The sequence below is a fragment of the Gymnoscopelus braueri genome, assembly GCF_963280865.1.
Source record: "Gymnoscopelus braueri genome assembly, chromosome: 11".
NCBI classification, from domain to species: Eukaryota; Metazoa; Chordata; class Actinopteri; order Myctophiformes; family Myctophidae; genus Gymnoscopelus; species Gymnoscopelus braueri.
The window spans coordinates 40,696,914-40,721,368 of NC_137613.1; the positions used below are offsets into that span (position 1 = coordinate 40,696,914).

The 24,455-nt window shown below is 42.8% G+C and overlaps 1 protein-coding gene across 1 annotated transcript in view; it reads right to left on the reverse strand.

Annotated features, from left to right (window-relative positions):
* Window positions 1-24,455, reverse strand: part of angpt1 (angiopoietin 1) — an 85,211-nt gene that overhangs the window by 40,872 nt on the left and 19,884 nt on the right. Inside the window, exons 2-4 of the mRNA XM_080441777.1 lie at window positions 9,393-9,548; window positions 7,459-7,580; window positions 2,642-2,874 (exon numbers count right to left, since the gene is read on the reverse strand). Coding sequence (XP_080297903.1) covers window positions 2,642-2,874; window positions 7,459-7,580; window positions 9,393-9,548 — 511 coding nt within the window. The remainder of the gene's footprint in view (window positions 1-2,641; window positions 2,875-7,458; window positions 7,581-9,392; window positions 9,549-24,455) is intronic.

Here is a 24,455-nt window from a genome sequence, read left to right on the forward strand (position 1 = left end):
TTGACTTATTCAGCCCGGGTCGAGGAGAGGTGTCACCTCTGACCCCTGCGCCTGGCTCAGCCTTCAGCACTGCCACCGAGGGAGGGAGGGAGGGGTGGTCCGCCTGACCGGACCACCAACCACAGACCGAGCGGCAGCCATGTTCCATTCCGTTCGCCTCTCGTTAGGGCAGCCACAAATCAAGACCGAGAGAGGGGGTGGGCGGCAATTCACGGACGGCGATCTACACTGTTGACCCCTACAAACACTTGAGACGACAGGGAGGTAACATGGCTGTACTATAAGGTGACAAAGTAGGCTGTGGCCCTAAAAAGCTGTATTTGCGGCGCAACAAATTAAACACGACAGACTACAAATCTGATCACGCGACGCGCCAAATGGTCGTCTAACTAACAGCCGTTTATTTGGATCTCGCCACATGAGATAATATGGAAATAATGGTTATGGGCCCGCCACACTTAATACGTCTGGCAATAAAATGCATACACAAACACAATTTGAGAGTAGTCTGCTACGCTGAAAAAGAGGCCGCCCGTGATGTTTATGGCACGCAGCATTAAAGCAGAGAAAAGGCACAGCGACATTAATACAAAGCATGTGGTAATTGTGTCCAGCGGCTGTGTCTCACTCATGTCTCGCCAGTGTTGCCAGATTCTGTGAGAGAAACAAGCAACCAGGTCTATGAAAACCAGCCCAAAAGAAGCGACTATGGGCCACATGTGCACTTTAACATATGCATCAGCTATTTGAAAATAGCCGATCTACAAGCTCACAACGCGTCGCATCAATAAAATCTTGCGGTGAAATAATACTAAGCAGATCTGGCAACCCTGTGTCTCGCGTATCCGTACAAGCCCTCGTTGGAGGGGTCTCGAAGCCAACGATTCCACCAATGCTCTTCATGAAAACCGATCCCCAGCACAGACATTCATGTGAAATCTCCTGTGACCAAAGGGATTCAAGGGCAATGTCGGGATCAAGTGAGTTCGGGGTGTTTTGGGGGCATTCCGATTTTGGGCATGTCATAATTAGGCGAACATTTGTGAAAAATAGGCAAACATTTGGCGAAAATAGCAGATCTTCAAGCTCACAAGGTGTTATGAGCTTGTATAGATTATTATTTAGATTTGTTTGGGGATTTATGCCTTACTGACAGGACAGTAGGCTGACAGGAAATGGAGAGAGAGAGAGATGGGGAGTCACACGCAGCGAAGTCCGTCGGGATCGGGACTCGAACCTGCGACACGCCGTCAGGCTATACGTTGGCGCCTAGGTGCCTGGACCGCTACTCCAGTGGTCCAGGCCTGGTGAAGAGATTTGATGTAGAGGGGGAAAAAGGGGGGGGGGGCAAGTACAGACCCCTGGGGGACCCCCCCAGTCAACGAAGTATAGGGTTTAAGTGGTTAAACTGCCAAGACGAGGGTAATGAGTTCAGAGGGGGCAATACCTCGAACCAGAGAGGGTTAAACGTTAAGGGCAAAAGGTAAATCCCAGGCCTCCCAACATGATCATAATGGGGTAGAACAGACCAATGGGAAAGACAAGCCGAGACTACGCAGGAGCAACGGTGGCTGTTTGACATTTCAGTGAGGCAACAAGTATAAGACTTGTCGAGACTTTATGAGGCTGAGGTTATAACAAGCCGTTATTGTGAAAAGAGCAGCACGCTGTGTTATGAGAAGAACAGTGTTCCTCGGAGGAGGAGAGGAAAGCACACTGGATTACGTTGAGAACCATGTTTCCTATAAAAAATACAAGAACGAGCCTGCTGGCTTTCACGCTGACGCACGTGTTTAAGAGCCAGAGCCTCTCCATGTCTCTCAGTAGGGGGTTCATTCATAGACGTGGCATCAGGGCTTGTGACAATAATATGGATCAAATTCGCCTGAATCTTGAAGTAATAATTCTTCATTTGTACATTCAAGTTCTGGTCTTTGTTAAAATGATTTGAAAAATAATAATATTGAAATAAACACATTCAAATTCCGCTCTGCATGGGAAACAATGTATAATGAAACAAATATTTTTGGGATTACAAGGCTTTGACGTTAGTCTGTCGACACACAGTGTTCTGGGCACAACCTGCAGTCTCGCTTTGGAGCAGAGGTTGAAACTTGAAACTTAAAAAAAAAAATGTAATTTTAAAATGTTTTACCCTAAAATGTATTCTTTTATTAACCCATTTAAACCAGGAAAGCATGGCCTGGCCCGTCGTAGCGTGACGGTCCAGGCTACCCTAGGCTGCAATGCCAGCCAGACAGACAGCGTGTTGCAGGTTCGACTCCCGTTCCCGACAACCTTTGCTGCGTGTCACCTTCCCCATTTCCTGTCAGCCTACTTTCCCTATCCCTCTCTAAATAAAGGCATAAAAAGCCCCCAAAAAATCTTTAAAAAATCCAGGAAAGCATCTGTGTCAGATTTTAGCTTTGGCTGTTCAAAAATAGCAGACGTACAAGCTCGAGCTTGTACATCTGCTATTTTTGAACATTTTTGAAAAATCTTGAAAGCGTGAGAACTACAGATTTTGAAGGCATTTGTAGAATCGGCCTCCGGTCTTAATATCGATCTTTCTTTTCTCGAAATAATCAATTAAACCGTTTAGTTGGATAAACGGCTGCTGCACGCCTAAACGTGAACCAACCTCCGTCTTTGGAGCAGAGGTTGAGCAGGTTGTGCACCGTGTCCATCATCTCCTGCTGCTGCCGCTGCAGGGCCGTGCTGTTGCCCGTGGCGCGGTTCAGCTGGGTCTCCAGCTCGCGGATCACCCCGCTCTGCCGGCCCACCAGGGTCTGGAGGCTCCCCTTCTCCTCCCTCAGGGTCACCAGCTCCTCCCGGTGACGCATCTCCATCTCCAGCATCTTCTGCTCCAGGAGACTGAGGGGGGAGGAGAGAGAGGACAAACAATGAAGCAAAAGAAAACGATCGCTATGTCGGTTAGGGACGAATGGTGAAACCGGGCTTGAGAAATAAGTACACAGTAAAATTTACAGAATTAATTTAACTCCTGAGAGTGTACAAACGTAACCAAAGGGTCCATTTGGTTACATTTTGTTGACTCTCTGAGTTACAAATGGATAACTGAACACAGAGGAGTTTACTGGCAGACCAGACTTGTTTTCATATCCATTTGAAATTTCATGGAGGACTGATATTAGTGATGAATATGTGATTATTTAACTTGACATGTTTTTGTTGCCCTGCTGCCTGTGAGACATATAAGGAAACAGATGAAATACTGTAGATGAAATCTATATAATCTATCACCTTTTTACATATTACTGTCCAACTACGGCTCTGTGACGGTTACTGTAGTGATTCAAAGTGTAGCGATGGCCTTCATTCACATGTAGAAATTGTTTCTTTGCCAGTAAACGATATGGGAACAAAAACATGGGAACCTAAAGTCTATAGACATGCAAATGTTTATGTCAGCGAGTTTGGGTTGCCATGGGCAACGCGTGCAAAATAAACACACTTGATCATATACGTTGCAGATTAGCATGATATACTGTAGGGACTGAGTCCTGACAGTATCCATGCTTCGCCATCGTCCAATCGAATGACTGATAGACCATACAGGCTGACACCAAACTCATTAACTAATGCAAATCATCTCTGCTTTCATTGGAGTGGTAAAGGAAAATGGAAGAGGCAACGCTTAAGCACTTGAACCTTAGACAAAAATAGCCGATCTACGAACCCACAACGCGCCGCGTTGCGACACATTGTGAGCCTGTAGATCGGCTATTTTTGACAAAGAGATTTTGTGTAGAGTGAAACAAGTGTGCCAAGTATAGAGTTGCAACGCAGGTCCGTTTTACTGGGTTTAACTGGTTAAAAGACATAACATGAATTCCTTTGTAATTGCTCAAGCTCAAGAAAATGTCCTTTAGCAATCTGTTTCCATAAGCCTGGGGAGTAACTCAACAACTGGATTCACTAGAGATTTCTTTGTCAAATAGCGGTGATTGCGAGGAATCTGTACGGCCGTGTTGATCTGCAGAGGGCAATTGGGACTGCTCTCTTTCAAACACAGCATCATCCCTTTGGTCCAATCATTTTAAAAGCATAACATTAGGTGGAGACATTAGACTCTATCCAAAACCCACATTATAATCATCTGTTTTGCAACAACCCAACATGGAAAACAGTGTTTCATGATGTGCACGGGACTGTTAATGAAATACATGATGACCCTTGTACTTTTGCGCACACAGCATAACGATTCACTGGAGAGTGGCCGAAATATTGTATTTGGAAATCAATGAGCTAGCAGGTGTTTTTGTTTATCTATTCCTGCAAAATCATGAGTGAGAGAGTGTTTCAAAAACACTGACGTGATAAGAACGTTATTGATAGCCGTGAGGAAATTCAGGCATCGTAGTCAACAGCAACAGCAGTAAGCATCAATCACAGGATAGGTACAGGTAAGAGAGAGACAAGAATAAAGATAAAATAGCGTTACGGTCAAATCCATCAGTCATTTAGATCTGACCCTAACTATGTTGATTAACGATATTAAGCTGAGTATTAGATTATTGTCAGGTTGATTAGCGTTTTGACATTTCCTAAATGGAATACTGATGATGTCATGAATTGACTCGGAGCGAGAACCCTTAAAGGTATCATAACATTCATTTTCACTTTTTTTATTTTCAATGTTTTATTTGGGGTTTTATGACCTCAATTACACCCAAAAAACCTGAACTTAGAACATTCAGTGGATTTTCTGTGGTCTGGGGTTTTCTGAATAATTAGGCTGAAAAGTAATCTGAGTTTGGCCCTTCGACAGTGAGGTCACAGTCGATTAATCCCGCCCACTCTCCTCCTCGCCCCTCCCCTCCCCTATCCTTTCCTTTGGGGGGGGCGGAGCAGAGGCGATGATTGACAGGCAAAATCCCTCACCAGCGACACCCGCAGGCAAAGATTTCTTTTTTCATTGCAGTTGAAAAGGCTTTAGAAATGTGAGAGAAAAACACCTGCCATGGATCACTGGAATGGAATTTTCACTTAAAACTTTTTGTACACTTTTGAAGGACCAGGACAAAGACTTTGAATGTGGTGTAAAAGTGAATGTCATTAAACCTTTAAATAGGAGGAATAGCTTCCACTCTGACATGATTCAGTGACCCACAGAAGGTGGATGTGAGAGAGTCAGATCCCCACACCAAAATGTTTGCCTCCTTGACTCCTCGGTCCTACAGGAATAGTGGTGTTACAGTGAAATTGGTGACCCGCTGAAATATCTGACCATCTTGTGGACATCACATAACGCACACTGAGGTCTTGCACTATAATACCACTAGGTTTAAACCTAGTGGTATTTAGGTCTCTGTTAATAAACAAACAGCAGTGATTTACGTTCAGACATTGACGTTATGTGAAGTCCACATACGTTTTATAATACGTTTGTGAATACGTTTTACACAGAGACAATGATAATTAACCCTTTTCTCTTAACCGTTTATTGTCTAATTTACATCCCGTCTTGCGTGTCCAAAACGTCATGCTTGGAACAGGAATCAAAGTCAAGCACAGTGTCGCCAACACAGACCGCGTCGAAGGAGTAGACAACGGAGCGTCACTCTGTGACAGCACCCCTAGAGCTGTGCCAACAAAGTCATGATGAGCTGGTGAGCTGCTACCTAATCTCTGTATCTGCGAATGTCAAAGCTACACAGAGTAGGTAAAGGAGCCAATACTTAGTTTATATTTATGAATATTCTTTCATTCCTTTAGGGTTAGGTTTAGTTTATGTACAGCCCTTTGGGACATATTTTGAGAAGTATTGACTTATTTATTGCCCATTTTGTATTGTGTGGTGTGTGTGTTCATAAATGTCTTTGAGTATGTGAAAGCCCCGGGAGGTCATGTTCTGCCAACTATTGGACGTGGCAGCCATAAACCTTGGCAGCTTGCGGAAACTTATTTTGCATCTTGTATTCATTATTAAAAGGTTTAGTGTTCACATTTCATTCATTTGTAAAGGCAAGGTGCATCTTTGTTTTGAAACGCATCTGGGGTGGACATTCTGTTCTGCAAGTGTTTATTAAACTTCAGCCCAAGAGTGACTCCCCCGAACTGGTTGGAATAACGTGTTCCTTCCCCGCGCTACATCCTACCGGGGAATCTCCCCCCCTGTCAGGTGACAAGAAGGTCAGTTGGCTCTCATGCATTGAAGGAGGCATGAGCTCGGCTCTGGCCTCCCTAGGCTGGAGGGGGGAGTGTAGCGCCCAGGATCACTTAGATAATTGGCACCGGGTGAAAAAGGGTTACAAAATCGTGGGATAAAAAATATATATAACACATGTAAAGCGAGTATTTAGAAAAGCAGCATATCAATTCCAGGTATTATTATTATTATTAAAATAAAATCACACCCAGTGTGAAGTGGGCGGTGTGGTCACAGTGGTCATCACAGTGATGGAAGAAGTGATGGAAGAAGTGATGGAAGAAGTGATGGAAGAAACCATAACTTTAAAAAAACACATTTATGTTTTTTTTTAAGTTATGGTTTCTTATATAGGGCTATGCACATGTGTCATGTTTCCCTAGCCAATCACAGTCCTGAATAGACTGTGATTGGCCAATCACGGTGCAGGGTTAGGGGGGTACATTTGTGGCCAATCACAGCGCAGGATTTGGTGTGCAAATATCCAAACCTCACATATAGGGGCGGTTTCACCGCCCAAAAATCACACCCAGTGTGAAGTGGGCGGTGTGGTCATCACAGTGGTCATCACAGTGATGGAAGCTCACTTAAAAAAAAAAAAGTTTGTTTTTAAGTGCATAGTCCTATTTATAGGTTATTAATGTCATCATGTGTCTCGCTAACCAATCACAGTGCTGAATAGAGTCAGCCAATAGAGTCAGCCAATCACAGTACAGCTAGGGGTGTACTAATGAGCCAATCACAGTACAGCAAATGTGTACTAATGAGGTGTCCCAACCCCACTTATAGGGGCGGCTACACCGCCCAAAAACTATGGGTATCTGGATAATATGCACCGGTTAGTTTAGCCGATCAAGACTTTGATCAAATCAAATAAATGAGTATACAGTATGTGTACGGTCTATCAACACTTACTATACAGTAGGTCTGGAGTGCATTACTCTCCATATATTTCCTGCAGTGTGACGGTAGCCTGATATTTATTTTGTTTGTTGGTTTGATTGTTAAACATGTGAATCCTTACTCTCCTTCAAAACCAAGCACTTACAGGTGGCTGCAATTCGGAACTGGCCCCTGTAAAAAGTCAAAGCCTAACCCCCCTATGTTTTTGCATAGTAGTGTATATTTGTCTGTCATTAAAAGTTTCGGTGAATTGCTTTCTTGGGTTTAAAATCCTCTTAACAGACCTTGTATTGAACTGTACTTCCCTGTGTTTGACTTTGCAAACTGTTGATAAAGTATTCAATCAATCAAATCAATCAATCAATCAATCAATCAATGTTTACCCGTTCTTATCATGGAGCTTGCTGATCTCATTGGTCTGGACCATCAGTTCTTTCTCCAGCTTGTTCGTGGACAGGGAGTTCTCCAGCAGCTGGATCTCAAGCCTCGATGTTTGATTCAGAACCTGTCCCAGAAAAGACACAGAACCATTGTTTTACAACATGTTTACTGAGTGACTGCTGCCCTTCAGCTCTGTCCCTGAGATAGGGTGGTCTGAAAAAAGACTTGCTCTAAGAGAGCAACAAGAAATGGTCTTTAACTAGCTAATTCAGAGACATAATAATTAACAATTATTTTGTACTGTGTAACATGAACGTATAAGCCTTTTATTAATATAATAGTATTACTTTTTGATATATTACGTTATATTAAAGCTGCACAACAGTAGGTGGCCAGTGACTTTGGTCATGCAGTTTCACTTTCAAAACCTTTGCATCATGTATGTCACACAAACAGAATGCGATGCGTATTGTTGATACAACAAGTTTATTCATATAGAGTCCTTTACACAAATCCACCATTTCACTTCCACAATCCACATTATCAAAACCGTTGGTGTTGTGTGCTGGATTTGAACCAACACCATCTCATTATGTAACTTTCCTCTTCTAGCCCGGATTTGAATCCGGTTTCCTGCGCAAGTCCTGACATTTTTACCGTTGAGCTAATAGAGCCTGTCTGCTTGCTCATTTTATCTTGACCATCAGGTCAGAATTTGTGTCATGTCATTCCTGTGTCTAGGTGAGACATGACTTTTGACACAATGTAGAGTAAATGTCTCAATAGAAGAGCAGGGAGACAAAATACAATAGAAAATGAAAATAAAATACATTTTATTCATAAAAAAAAAAGTTGCATAATGCCGCTTAAACAGCATAGACAAAAAAGCCTTCTCTCTACTGGATATCTATACTGTAAGCTGTGGTTATTCTCACACATTTGATTCAAAAGCTGTCCCAGGACAGGAATATAGCCATAGGGGTTTTCTGACAGGCTTCCTGTGTGCACGAAGGTGCAACAGTGAAACCCTGCACAGGTCAGGCGTGCATATAAATCATCAGCTTCATCCTCAGAAAAATAAAGAGCTCATTTCAGATGGAGCGTCTGCCCGACACATGGTAACACTCAGATGATATTCAGCTGTGTTTGGAAAAGGAATCATTTTAGCTCGGTAAACATGTCTCTTTATTGAGCATCAGCTAAAAATGGCCCCCCGCTTGCTTTGCTTCTGTCGCCTAAGTCCTCCCCAGTCGTCTAGAAAGAGAAAAGAGGAAAACCGCAGCCACATGACATAGGTATTTTATATGGCTTCCATATTGTCTTTGGCCAGCTCTCCGTGACATGTTTGAGGCAGCTGAAAGTGGAATAGCAGGCTAAATGGTGCATGGTGGATCTTTGTTTCTGTGTGTGTGTGTGTGTGTGTGTGTGTGTGTGTGTGTGTGTGTGTGTGTGTGTGTGTGTGTGTGTGTGTGTGTGTGTGTGTGTGTGTGTGTGTGTGTGTGACTGACGTGTGTGTGTGTGTGTGTGTGTGCGTGTGTGCGTGCGTGCGTGCGTGCGTGCGTGCGCGCGCGTGCGTGCGTGCGTGTGTGTGTGTGCGTGCGTGCATGCGTGTGAAAGAGAGACAGAGAGACAGAGAGACAGAGAGACAGAGAGAGAGAGAGAGAGTGCAAGAGATTGAAAGAGTGCCCATAAGGATTAAGTGTGCTTGTTTGTTTGTTTGAGTGAGAGATAGAGATAAAGAGAGAATGTGTGTGCGTGTGTGCGTGTGTGTGTGTGTGTGTTACCTGCAGAGTTGCCAGATTCTGTGAGAGAAACAAGCAACCAGGTCTAGGAAAACCAGCCCAAAAGAAGCAACTATGGGCCACATGAGCACTTTAACATATACATCAGCTATTTGAAAATAGCCGATCTACAAGCTCACAACGCGTCGCATTACCTGTGTCTCGACGTCGGTCAGCTTGCGCGTCTGCTCGGCGGTCTGGGACAGGAGGTTGGTGCCCATCTCCAGCATGGCCGCCGTGTGGTTGTGGACAGCACTCTGCTGCAGCTGAGCCATCTCTGCCTTCATGCTCTCTTTAATGTAGTTCTCAATCTGTCCGAAAAAACAACAACAAAGACAAGTTACAAAACCGCAGCATAAAAGAGACTTGTTTCAGTGGAAAATGCAAACCGCTGCTGCGCTATAAACATGTACATATTCATGCATGGTGAATAGCAAAGCGATGCGCTGTGAGCTTGTAGATCTGGTATTTTCATTATTTTTTGTGTATAAAACGTTTACATTTTCAGAGTTTTGGGCAAGATTTTCACCTATAACAACAAGCCCAAAATAGGGATGCCAGGTTGAAAGAGGCAGTAAGTTACCTCAGAGTGAAAAGACTGTTGTGCATGAAGACTTTAGATATTATTCAAGGAAGACCCGTCCTGAACTGAGAATTCATCCAATGGAACAAAGTTGTTTCAGCTTCCAGGTTATTTTAGGTGACACGGTTTTAATGAGCACCATACACTTTGATAAAGACACCGACACACTTTAATCATAACATGCCTTCGGTTACACATTTCCAAAAGCTTCTTATCTGAAGCATCACTATGTCATGGATTATCCAAGTGGCGCCGATTTTGTTCCCCATAAAAAAAAAAAGGATTATGCAAAACAAAGCCATTTGTTTCCATCGCTTGAGAGGCGCTCTACCCCAAGTGAAGAGTGAGTTTTAGTGAATGTAGGTGGAACCAGATGTAGGCGGTTAGCTAGGGAAGGAAGAGGTACAGTAAGAGATGAACAGATATTCACGAGGCTTATCTTGAAAGAAGTCTTTCATCTTTATCTCTATAGACCCCAGTCGATGACAAGGCCGCAGAGAAAAGGTACGGTAGGACTGGATTGAGCTCTTCATATAGATTACGGGTTCATGTCAAGCGCCCTGGTTGTGTGCAGCATTTGCGCCTCCAACATCATACCGTACAGAGACTTAAAACACAGGACTTTTCATTACTCTTTCAAAGCCACAGAGAGGACTTTTATCTCTTCTATAATGCTTGCTCTATTTGACTTGGCCGAGGATGACACTCTACAGCGGCTTGTTTGGAGGAATGCGTCATCTAGGCTCGCTCGGTCAGCTCCAAGCATCACAATGTCACGTGACGTCTGATGTCCTTATACTCAGCTGCCGTTTCTTGCATGTTCCCCCGTTCCCCTGGCCGAAGGACGTGATCAAGCTGCTCGCACACAGCCCAGTGGTGGAAAAAGTACTCAAATGTTTTACTTAAGTAAAAGTATCAATACTGCAATGTAGAAGTACTCTGTTACAAGTGAAAGTCTGGAATTCAAAATTTACTTGCGACATGTTGTGAGCTTGTAGATCTGCTATTTTCAAATAGCCTAAGTATAAAATAGGGCTGAAGTGGTTAATGTATGTTTTATTATGTAATCATTTATATCTGCAAAGTAACTAAAGTTTTCAAATAATTGCAGTGGAGTAAAAGTACAATATTTGTCTCTGAGATGCAGTGGAGTAGAAGTAAAAGTATAGCCAATTGGAAATATTCCAGTAAAGTAAAAGTACCTCAAAATTGTACTTAAGTACAGTACTTGAGTAAATGTACTTAGTTACTGTACTTAGTTACACCACTGCACACAGGAGAGACGTCACTATAACCAAGCTACGCCGCACTCCCTCGGTCTGGGAAAGGAAAATGTTTTATTTTTCCCCGAGTCAAAAGATGCTTAAGAGAGACCGTGTTTGATGACAGACACCACGGAACCCTCTCGGTTATGTTTTTCTGTTGCTCTGAAGGAGGTACAGATTGTTCTCATTATCACGTTGGGGCTTGATGTCCTGAGATGCCCCCTGACAGCACGGTCAAAGTCAGCACACACACCCTAACACTTAGTAGTGCTGAGAGACTGGACTTAAGCCATTTCGACCGGGGACGCATCTGTGTCATTTTTTTATTTATTTGGGCTATTCAAAAATAGCAGATCTACAACCAAATAAATAGCACATCTACAAGCTCATAGCGCGGCACTTGGTGCCGCGCTATGAGCTTGTAGATGTGCTATTTATTTGGAAAAAACGTGAACATTTGTGCAAATCTTTGAATATATATATTTTTTTAAGCGGGCATATTTAACTGTCTCAACAAATGTCTTCATTTTTCTGAAAAACTATTGTTGCTATATCAGTGGTGCTTAAACTTTTTCTTGTCAAGGACCCCCAAAATGATATGTTTTTGGCCACCGATCCCCATCAAAATGTTGTTCCAGGGACCCCCCAGAAGCAAAGATTCGAGTTAAAAATGTTTGCTTGAAAAAAATATATATATTAAAAGATTTGAAAAAAAACACAACATTATTATTTTTTTTGCAGATCTACAAGCTCATAGCGCGGCACTCGGTGCCGCGCTATGAGCTTGTAGATCTGCTATTTTTGAACAGCCAAAGTATGATGAACATCATGAACATGATGGTGGTTACACACACATGTGTTCCCGGTCTTAATGGGTTAAGCCCAACCGACGTGTAGCGTTTTTTATTATTACAAATAATAGATTAAATTCTGTTTTACACCATGACTGTTTTTGAATCGGGATGACCTGAGGCACCAGTGGAGATACTTTAACACACAGGCACACTGAAGACGGCTCAGATACATGTGTCAACACACACAGAGTGAGAGAGAAAGGCAAAGGGAACAAAGCGTTTTTATAAACTAGGGGTCGGGTGGGGAGGTGTTAAATGTATAACAAGAGAGAGAGGTGTGGCGCGGGGGAAATATTTTGGCCCACCATCATGGAGACTAGGGGGGCGGCTGTAGCTTAGCCTTAGTGGGTATGAGAGGCTGTCTGGTAATCAGAAAGGTCACCGCTGGCTTCGCCTTCCCGCGGCCCCGCCAAGTAATTTGTGTCAAAGTGTCCCTGAGCGTTACACTTAACCCCTTAACTGCTCCTCCCCAAGCACTCATCGTGACCATCTGAGCAGCCATCACCTCTGTGAAGCTGAAACAGAATTTCCCCCATGGGATTAATAATCCCTCGATCCGCGTTGCATCATGGGCTTGGCCCGGACACTATACCACAAGCACGATTGGCCGTGGGAAGCTGGGCGGGGAGGGCAATCTCTGTCGCTGTGCTGGTAGGCTGCCCTAGCGTGTCCCATAGCCCCTCCTCCTCCTCCTCCCCAATGTGCAGCATTGAGAGTCCTGACGTCACAACATTTGGAGCGACGCCCACTGCACTCTGGTTGGTTGGGGAAATGAAACGCTTCCTATTCCAGGAACGTCAACACGCTGGTCCAGGCTCTTAATTTTTTAGCAAAACTAAAAAATAAAAGCCTGGAGATCGAGGCTACTGTGCTGGTGACTCCAACAGGTTTACTGTAGGTTGGTCAGAGCGCCTGTTCAGCAGGGGGGGCCGAACTGAGAGGAATAGCGCGTTCCAACGCCTGCGTTGCGGCTGTTACAGTGGGAAGAAGCGGCTTATGTTGGAGGAGAGACACGTGGTTGTCTACACTATAGCTTCCCCAAGACTTAAGGTCGTTACACAACAGGAGCGACGCGAATAAACTAAACGAAAATGCGACGCGATTAATTTCACATCAAACTATTCATTTGATGATGCCTCATTCAAAGAGGTGGATGGTTTTATTCGCGGAGAAAAATCGACCTAGGTATCGCTGCGTTATATTCGTTCGCGTTCTGTGTGGATGTACTCATAAACAGCAGTTTAAGGGGATTTCAAGGGGTCCACAGTTAAATTACTGGCAGTTAGAAACCAAATGGAACCTTACAGTTGTGTAACTCTGAGAGTGTACAAATGGAACCAAATGGACCCCTATGGACACTTACGGGTCCATTTGGTTCCATTTGTACACTCTCAAACTTAAATGAACACTGAGGATTTTACAGTGTAGATTGAGAGAAGCAAATTGCAATGATATTCAAATGTCCCTTCTGTGAACAAATAAGTATTCCACGCAATGTGACAAATGTACAGACACACACACATGAACAAACACACACACATGAACAAACACACGCACGCACGCACACACACGCATACACACATACAGGCCCTAAGGTTTACTAGCTTTCATGCTCCTGACCAGTCTGAAGCTACATTTGCACAGCAGAGTAATGGCGCAGTAGATCACCAGTAGTTTGATGGCTCTCCGTGCTTATTGGAGAGCTTTCAGTTCACATTTTATCCAAAGAAAAGTCCAGAGAAGGTACTTAACATTCCTTAACACAGCTGAGAGCGAAACGCAACAGTAAATTAAATGATTGCTTGGCAAAGCAAATACATAACAACTTTTAATCAAATTATTAGCAATGAGTGACTGAAAGTATGATAATGGCCATAATATTTGTGCGTGTAGAACAGATTGTCACTCGCACAGGGAAGGAATTGTCGTATTGCTTTGCCTGTGTCAAGAGTGGATGGATTTCAACATTTAAATCATCCCAGCAATTGAGAGAGAATAAAACAGAGCAGGGATGTAACAGCCAGGTCTCAGCCATCAGCAAATGTCTTGCCAAGTGGAATAAGCTTTTCACTGTAATATCCTCTCTTGGCATTGACATTAAAGTGAAATGCGCCATTCTTTTAAGGCCATTATTTCAGATATAATACAACTTCCCCAAACTATTAGCTACACCAGGCTGATGATATAAGTGTCACTTTCCATGAAACCTCCAAAGATCTAGCCTACAAAATTGGAAAGGAAATGGGGGAGTCTGGAATCCGCATGGTCAGGATTGATGGATTGCCCTTGCTTATAATGACGCATAGAATATAGCTGTGTTTACAAAAGATCTTGGTGCCCATGTGGCTGGTATGAGGAGTCAAAGCACATGGCTTCAGCCCTGGGTTCAAACCTGCAATTCTAAAATGGATCGTTCCAGTCCTTGATTGTGATCGGCTGAGTCCCATTGTAAAACACTCGATAAACACACACACACCTGGACCGAATGTATCAGTGTCATTGTCCCAACATCTTGTTCACAATATTCACCGTAACATTCCATGGATGTATTACCGTTTGCAATTTTGTTTTTCCTATGGCAAGATAAGAGGAGCACTCCTTTTCGTCCTGGGTACAGTATGTGCAAAGTTTTACATCATTTTAAATCACTTTAAAACAAGGCAGATACCGTGAAGTGCACCATTCAGTACCTTCTGTGCATTTGCAGAGCAACTTCCTTCTTTGTGTTGGAACTAGAAATGGTTCTTGTAGTGAAATTGTTATTAAAAACTGTTTTAATTGGGATATGTCTATCTATGATTTTCATATTGCCATATTTGGGCATAACAGGTTTTTGAAAAGCAATAAGCCACACAAGGACGTTAACCATGATTTTAGAACAGCTAAGGATGTCGGTAAGTGTGCATGGTGCTTCACTTAACCACTTAAGATCTACAGTATACACTTGGCGATGATAGCCAATTTTCCTGTTTTGATTCTGTCCACTATAGTCTTTGTCCTCTGTCCCACCGCAACCAGCGGCCTTTTACTGAAGCTTGCAAACCTGCTAAGACCAATCTGTGTACTGTACTGTATGTGGCATGCGCAGTGGTGGAAAGTAACTAAGTACATTTACTTAAGTACTGTACTCAAGTAAAATGTTGAGGTATTTTTACTTTACCGGAGTATTTCCAATTTTAAGTACTTTTACTTCTACTCCACTACATCTCAGAGGCAAATATTGTACTTTTACTCCACTACAATTATTTGGAAACTTTAGTTAGTGTGGTTGCCCGAATGGGCAACCAGACTATAGTACTCTACCGACTTTATTATTTCACTTTCTAGATAAAATTTTTTCTTATTCGCTATTTCTCCCACAGTTTATTTTTCCCAATTTCGTGGCATATGTCATAATGACCGGCTTCACCGGAAATAGTGTGCTTGTACTTTGATTGGTTGGTTACATAGATTGGTTACATAGTTTAATTGATATTGATTTATTAGTGCATTAAATTTCCCCATCCACTTTAATGGAAAAATAAAAAAAACTCAAATTCAAGTATTTTTTTCTCAGATTGATTGATTGATTGATGTAGTTTATTTAGTAAGACATGAGAATAGTACATGACAGTACATAACAGTACATGGAAGTACAAATTCACAATACAAGGTCTACTAAACTGGAACTCTCATTAAGCACTAAGCTTGTTTAAGATGAGAACCCCATGCACACAAATCATGATGTCATATAAGAGGCAGACAGATATACACACTACTATACAGAAAGTCATACAATCAGCTTTCAGGTTACTGGTATGAAGAGAGAAAAAAAATATATATATATACAAAAGAGGAAAATGAAGGAGGGGGGGGGTAGGGGGGGGTAGGTTAAGACTTAGACACGGGCCATTTTCGAATTGCAGCCTCCTGAAGGTGTATCTTTAGGGCAGTTTTGAAAGTGAGTAGGGTTTTACACTCCTTTAGGTAGGGCATTCCACATTTTTGATGAATAGCATGAGAACTAGTTCATTCCCTTAGTTGAGCCAAATCTGGGTTGAACATGATTTGTGGAGCTGCCTCTGGTGTTATGATCATGGACTTCATTAACATTTTGGAAGTATTTTGACAAATACAGGGGGATCCCAATGTTGTGGTGTATCTTGAAGACCAGGCCCATAGCAAGTTGCTGTACTCTGTCCTCAACCCTAAGCCATCCAATCCTAGCAAAATGAGCAGGGGTTAGATGGGTTTTGTGATTGAGGCCAAGAAGTAGCCTTACAAGTTTGTTTTGGGATGTTTGGAGCCTTGTTTTTAAGGCCTTGGAGGTGTTGTGATACCATGAAGTGCATGCATAATCATAATGACCTTGAATGAGGGCCCCTGCAAGAATCTTCAGAGTATTCTTACTGACTAGACGATCAATCCTCCACAAATAGCGTGTTGTTTGGTTGACATTTTTGATAACTTTTTCTGCGTTTTTGTTACCAGAGAGGTTTGCCTCCAAGATGGAGCCCAGGTAGGTAATTTCATCCTTTCTTTTGATGACATCATCACCCACTTTGATTGTGAAACTCTCTGCCTTGCTAAGGTTAGGACTGGACCCAAAGAGGATGGATTCAGTTTTACCCTGGTGTAATGAAAGTTTGTTGTCAGAGAGCCAGATGCAGATCTTGTTGAGTTCGGAGCTGAGAGTTTTCTCAACCTGCAGCCTGTCCCTGTCCGAGACTAGCAGGGCCGAGTCATCTGCGAACAGGAACAGTTTGCAGTCGCAGGCTGATGACATGTCATTCACATATATCAGGAACAGTAAAGGTCCTAGTATACTTCCTTGTGGGACACCACAAGTCACAGGGAGGGGGGGACTGGGTGCCGTTTACTTCCACCACTTGCTCCCTCCCTTCCAGGTAGGATCTCATCCAGTTCACTGACGTATCATCAAAACCTATTGCTTTGAGCTTATTGATCATAATTGGGTGATTAACGGTGTCAAAGGCCTTCTGGAGGTCCAGCATGACCATGCCGCAATATTTGCCCTTGTCAACATCTTGTTTGATAGAGTCGTTCAAATAGAGAAGGCATGTGTCAGTGGAGTGGTTTGTTCTGAAACCAGATTGGAATTTGTAGATTAGATTTTTTTCGGCAAGATACTTATCGACCTGTTCATAGACTATTTTTTCCATGACTTTCGAGATCGAGCTAAGAATAGAAATAGGGCGGTAGTTGCCAGGGTCTAATTTGTTTCCTTTTTTGTACAGAGGGGTCACCCTTGCTTTTTTTAAATCGTTAGGGACCCGTCCCTGTATGATGGAGAGGTTTATTATGTGGGTAATGATTGGAGCAATGGAGGCGGCTGAGTCTTTTAGAAATTTGGCGGGGATATTGTCGAGGCCTGTGGCTTTGTGTTGATGAAGAGCACTCAATTTTTTAAACACCTCTTCTGTTTTCACAGGGGAGAGTTTAAAATCATCTTTGCGTACACCGTGTTTTTCATAAAATGAGTCAACATACTCTTCACCATAGCACCCAGAGTGAGGGGGTAGTTTTTCAACCAAATCTGAGGTTATGGTCGTGAAGAATATGTTGAGGATACTCACTTCATGTTTGGATGTGATGAGAGTGTCATTCACCTTGAGGCTTATGTTTGTAAACCTGGTTTTCAATTTCTTGCTGCAGCCTAGTAGGTTGTTGAATAGCTTCCAAAGCTCTTCCTCAATTTTGTCATCGAGGAAGCTTTTTTCTGCTAATAGGAGCATGCCATTAACCTTGTTTCTTAGCTTGTTTCTTTCTTTTTCAAGTTTAGCTACGTGGGATTCGAGACCTTTGTTAAAACACTTGGCGAATTTGATACTACCTTTATGAAGCTCAGAACACTTTTTGTTTCTGACTTTCATGGCAGTAAGGATGTTCGAATTCATCCATGGTACCGAGCGGGTTTTGACCCTGATGGTTTTCATGGGAGCCACACTGTCCAAAATTTGAATGAATTTGGTTTTGAAACCAAGCCAAGATTCGTCTACCTGTGTGCTGTTTAGTACGTCGGACCAGTCCAGTTCCTCTAGCCTGTGATCTAAGTCCTCACTCTTATAGTTTTTGAGGTCTCTGATCGTGACTGATTTGTGGTAACCGGTCTTAGGTTTACGTTTCTTTCTGGTGCAGAAGATCATGTTATGATCAGATATGCCACAGGTAGAAACACCACTATTGAGGATTTTGTCCTTGTCCGTTGTTAGAATGAGATCTATGGTAGTTTGAGTGGAAACACACAGCCTTGTGGGCTGAGTGATCAGCTGGTGGAATGAGTGCCGATGACAAAACCCCTTGAATGACTTATACACTGACGCTTCCTTACGGAGCATGTCTGTGTTAAAGTCACCAAGAAGTATCGTCTCCGCACATTCCACCTTAGCTAAACACTCCTCAAGTCTTTCATAGAAATCAGTCTGGTTAGGAGGTCTGTATATGGTACCGACTAGCACAGGTTTGGCATTTTTAAAAATGATCTCGACCCACACAGCTTCAATGGCTGCATCCTTCAGGTCTTCGCGAAGGATGCAGTCATTGTCTTTATGTACATAAATGCATACACCACCCCCATTTCTCCCATTAATGCTCCTATCATTTCTGAAGAGTTTGTAGTTTTCAATTTCAATCTCACAGTCCCTTATCGTATGATCAAGTTTAGTTTCAGAGAAAGTTAAAATGTCAACCTTACCATCATAAAACATCTGCCTGATTTGTGTTAGCTTGTTTCCTACAAGGGAATTCACATTGAGGTGGATCATGTGCAAGCCAACACCGTAAAGGTTAGAGTTAAAAAACTTGGAGGGGAGGTTCATAGTTTATTGCCAAATTATTAATAAAAGAATTACACCAGTCGGCCACATTTTTCCCTGGATTCCTAGGGTCAGGACGCATCTCCCCATATAGCGTCTGGATAGATTTTTTGATATTGATTTATTAGTGCATTAAATTTCCCCATCCACTTTAATGGGAATTGCAAAAATTCCCATTCAAGTATTCTTTTCTCGGAAACCGTAAGGGCTACAGTTACAAGACTTGGAGGGGAGGTTAATAGTTTATTGCAAAATTATTAAAAAAATAATCACACCAGTCGGCCACATGGCGGCGCTATAACAGCCCACTTTACCTTTTGGCCTATAACTCTTGAACCGTAGGTCGTAGAATAAAAACATATTTTCCCCTGGATTCCTTGGGTCATGACGCAACTCCCCATATAGGCCACGCCCATTTCCGTCTGGATACATTTTCCGCCATTTAGAATTTTCTTCAAAACACACTTTTAGCTCCTCCTCCTACAGATTTTGTCCAAATCTCACAAAAATCGGTACACATGATCTATGGACCCATGCGATAAACATATCCAAGTGGAATTTTTAGAGTATATACCGTTCTTCCAAAGTTAGCGGAAGGGGCCCGTTTTACAAAAAAAGTTTTACACAAATCGCGAACGAAATGTCCAATCAATCCCAAATTTGAATCAAATGTCGAGGGTGGTTTACTCAACGAATCCCCAAAAGTATTTCCACTTTGATCCATAGGAGGGGCCACAAATGCACAAAATGTAACCGTTTGATGCAAAAACATGATTTTTGGGGGGATCTGTTCTCTCAAAAAGAAAAGCAAGTGATCTCAGGAGTGACATGACGATGTCATTGGCCTGCCACATTTTAGGGAGGGGCCTGTTTCTTTAGTGGGAGGGGCCTATTTCCTCAAATCAAAATGGCACGTGTCACGAACGCGGGATCCGATCGGCAGCGAATTCAAATCGCACGTCGCGCGGCCTCCGCCGGTATTCCTCCCGGCGTATTCCTCGAGTCCTGGCGGCAGCGACCTGCGACTCGCGTCGGCGCAACCACATTTGCAATTGCCCTGAATTGCGACGCGTCTAGTTACTAGTTACTTTGCAGATATAAATTACTATATTATAAAACATACATTAACCACCTTAGCCCTATTTTATACCTAGGCTATTTTCAAACATTTTAGTACTTTTACATTTGGTACTTTAAGTACATTTTGATACCAATACTTTTGTACTTTTACTGTACTTTTTTTTTTTAATTCCGGACTTTTACTTGTAACGGAGTACGTCTACATTGCAGTATTGATACTTGTACTTAAGTAAAACATTTGAGTACTTTTTCCACCACTGGGCATATGCGATACACTTCGCAACCTGGAAGTCACCTTGAGAGAGAGGGGGGACACTCAGAAAGAAAGGCTGACAGAAAAACGCCATGCCTGGGCCTCGGCTCATGGCCCGTCTCCCGGGGAATGTGGTTGACTCAAGGCTGGGATCCGTTGGGGGCCATAAAAACGGAAAGTACCAAGGAGAAACAAGATTACACAAACACGCCCAACACAAAAAGAAAAAGAAAGAAAACACTCGGGAAGCAGTAAAATAGCCTGTGTGGGTGTCAAGTTATTTGGAATGGTTTCTAAGCTGCACTTCGACATAACTGCTCTGCTTTGAGCACTAAATGGAAGTATTGCAGGCAGCAAAAGCAAACAGTCCCTTTCATTGCCAGGACTGGAGTATTTAAATGCATGTGGAGAAACATTTGAGTCAGTAGGGACTGGGGATGGCGAAATAAATATGAGTGCATGATGTGTATGCAGAGGTTATGGTATCCTCTCTCTCTTGAGTATACTGAGATTTGAGGTCCTTATGCCAAATACTGATTCTCTCTGACGTTTGACCAGGAGACAGGATACATAACCGAACCTGCTTCAGTTAAACCTGACACTGGAACAAATGCATTTCAATAGGTAGTGCTGAATTTCTCCAAATTTTCTTGACAAACGAAACAGCCAAAAAGCTACGAGCCAATGAATCGCAAAAATCGTATTTCTGTGAAAATACAGATTTCTAGACCGCGATGTTTGGTTAGTCTCCACACAGAGCCCACCAAGCAGGGGTCAACCCAAATGGGTGGAGGTCATCCTCAACCAGAGAGCCAGGTTTAATCTTTGTACCCACGTGGTGTATTATTACCAGTACCACTGACAATAATGGAATATGTTACTAACTTAAAATAGGATTTCTGTCATGAACATGCCACGTTATCTTGACTTTGTTGTTTTTCTTTTTGCGGCTAATCTGGTGGCATTTGAAGATAAATGGCTTTCATTATGCAGTCGAAAGCTTGAAATAGGAAAGGAATTAAAATGTGGCACCACAAATAAAATGAAAATACGACACAAAACTCCACCGCACAGCATTTTGGTCTGTATCTTGGAGGTGACAGAACCGATTTGTACCGAGCGACATTCCACGAGGTACAATGGCATTCTGGGCTACTTTTAGACCCGCTAATTAAATATTGCCCTGGTTTTACATAATCACCATTAGCAGAGTGAGAGTCACATAAAGAGAACTTTATGTTTCCCAAACTGCTACTTGACAGGGAGGCATAAAGGTTTAAGGAGCTGTGTTTGGCAGAGGCTGCTTTTCATGCAGACTGCCCACGGCTTCACTAATGACACTGCCTGACATCCTGACCCTTGCTCTGCGCCGTGCAAGGCCTTGTTAGGCCGTTAAAATGGCCCTGCTAATGCAACTATTGCTGTTTGTTTTTACCAGTGGTGGAAAAAGTACTATTTTTTACTTAAATAAAGGTATCAATACTGCAGTATAGAAATACTCTGTTACAAGTAGGCTTAAAAGTCCGTAATTCAAGATTTACTTGAGTAAAAGTACAAAGGTATTGGTATCAAAATGTACCTAAAATATCAAAAGCAGAAAGTACTCATTACGCAGAATGTCCCATTTCACAAGTTTTCAAATGTATGAATGTATAAAAATCCTTTGAAAATAGCAGATCTACAAGCTTACAATGGCTATTTTCAAATGGCTGAAATGCATATAGGGCTTGGATGTATGTTTTGTAATAATAAGCCATATCTACAAAGTAACTAGTAACTAAAGTTTTCAAATAACTGTAGTGGAGTAAAAGTATAATATTTGCCTCTGAGATGTAGTGGAGTGGAAGTAAAAGTACTGAAAACTGGAAATACTCCAGTAAAGTAAAAATATATATATAATACCTCAAAATTGTACTTAAGTAAATGTACTTAGTTACTTTACACCACAGTGTGTTTTTACACACAGCACTAACATGTAAGTGTCTTCTGTTTTGGGGCGGTTTATGACTCATGAGCCCAGGGATGTATGTTACCACCAGCTGTTAATGATAAAACAATCAGCTTTAGGCCGTCCAAGGACATAATTAATAGGCCGTGTAACTTGAAAGACGCAGCGTGAGTGCATTTCAGAGCAGAGGAGCTGTTTATCGTTGACAAAGACAAGTGCTCCAGCCGGTGGATTAGCCACAATGTACGGCCATATCTTCATGGAGAATACCACAAGCGAGGAGGTTTTTGCAATCCGTCAGCAGAAAGTCACAGACGCATACACTATATTACGCTATCAAGGAGAAGCTTTCAAATTGTCCATAGTAGTAACAGGATAATCCCAGCAGAAGCTACTCCCTGAGCTATCACAGTTACAGATTACAACAAGTGTTTACCACTTCTCTGACATTTCGCATTCAGAGCAATTTCCTTTCCCCCAAAAGAGGTCTTGAACCCTTCTAAACAGCAGCAACGGGAGGTACAGTGGTATAGTACTGTAGTGGTGGTGGTAATGAGAGAGAGAGAGCCACTGTGAGGGAGAGGAGCAAAACGGTGGGTCTGGAGTGTATGAAACATTTACTGTTAAGAGCTCTGTCAGATCTGCTGCTTATCTCTGGGGGGGTGGGAGTAGGGGGGGGGGGGTCTTGAGCTCTCAGCTCTGGGATGCTTCTCCTTGCGCTTGCGGGCCTGGAACCATTTCAGACCACTTTAATGGACAACTGCGGAGGGGCTATTACACCCCCATCAGCACCTCCATGGAGTAATCACACGCCACCTCGGGACCCAGGCCAGTGAATACACTTGCGCTTCCTTATCGGTGGCTGACAGTGAAGGGTGAATTTGATATGGCTCTCTGAAAACCCATGGCCCCATAATTCACCCATGTTGAACTGAGGGAGATCTAAGCCTCGCTCACTGTGCAGTAAAATCCTCAGTGTTTATTTAACTCAGAGCGTGTACAAATGAAATCGAATGGGTCTGTTTCTTTTGTACACTCTTGGAGTTAGAAATGGCTCCATTTGCTTCCATTTGTACGCTCTTGGAGTTAAATTAAGACTGACGATTTTACCGCTTGCGCTGTCACCCCTTCAGAAGTCAACATTCTGGAAAAGGCAAGCACTTCCTGTCTTGTCAGCCACTGGCTTGTTTTCAGGTCCACGTTGAAACCTTGTTTTGAGACAGACTTTGTGTCAGGACTAGGTGAGTGTAACAACAACTCAAGTCTGAGCCCTCAGTTGACCTCTGTCACCTTTGACACGGTGGCCCGACAGCCAGGCGTTTACTCACGCGGCGCAGCGTCTCGTTCTCCCCTCAAACGGGGAGAGAGAGAGAGTGATAAAGACGCAGTAAAGAGACAAAGAACAAATGATACAAAGATAGTTTGAAGGCGGAGAGAGTGAGAGAGTGAGAGAGAGAGAGAGAGAGAGAGAGAGAGAGTGAGAGTGAGGCAACCTGAGTCTCTGTGTCTCTGCGAGCTAAAAAGGGAGTTTGGGTTCAAAAATGGAAACTCAGTCCAAAAGGCTGGTTTGAACAGGGGTCCCAAGTGAGGTGGGTGGTCTGACTCTGGGCTCCGCCTACCTCACCGCTGTGAAGTGAACACGTCTGGTTGCTGTTGATTCCAGGACACCACTCAGCCATAGAGACTGACTGCCATCCTAAAAACAACCTCGTACGAGGAACCCACCGTCCTCGCTCTCCCTCTTTCTTCCTCAGTCTTGCTGTCAGGATGCCGTTGTGTTGATTTCAATTCATTACGATTTGTTTGAGCATTTCCAAGGACATAATGAGCGTAGTGTACACAACCTGAAACCAAAGCAACCATTTTCTGTGTTACTCTTTGGGGCAAATTACAGCGTTTTCAGAGCGAGGTGCCCAGAATCACTTGGCAGGCCTGGAGGCACAAGCCTTTCTGTCCATCAGAGGTTTTCTATCACAACATTTTGACAACAGTGAGCAAAGTGAAACAAAGTGAGAACTGTGCGGTAAACATCGTCAGCTCTTTGGTTTCCAAGAAGCAAGCCTGTGATTTTCTATATGCAATAACTCTCAATATAAAGACCCTGAAGTCACTGTCCAATTAAGCATTATCACTGTTTTAGGCCTTGATTTTCCATTGAAATTTGGTCAAATACGTTAACTATTTGCCCTCCAAATCATTATCCAATACAAAGAAAGAAATATCCAAATAAGTGACAAAAACTGAAAGCAATATGGAAAATGTGATGTAAAATCTTTGATTTACTGCAATGTTCAAATGATTCATTTACTGCAACGTTCAAATGATTAATGTGCTTATTATATGGCCCATTTATATGGATATAATGACACCGATGATTTGCAAATAACATTAGTGTACCGAAAATTATGACTTATTTTAAA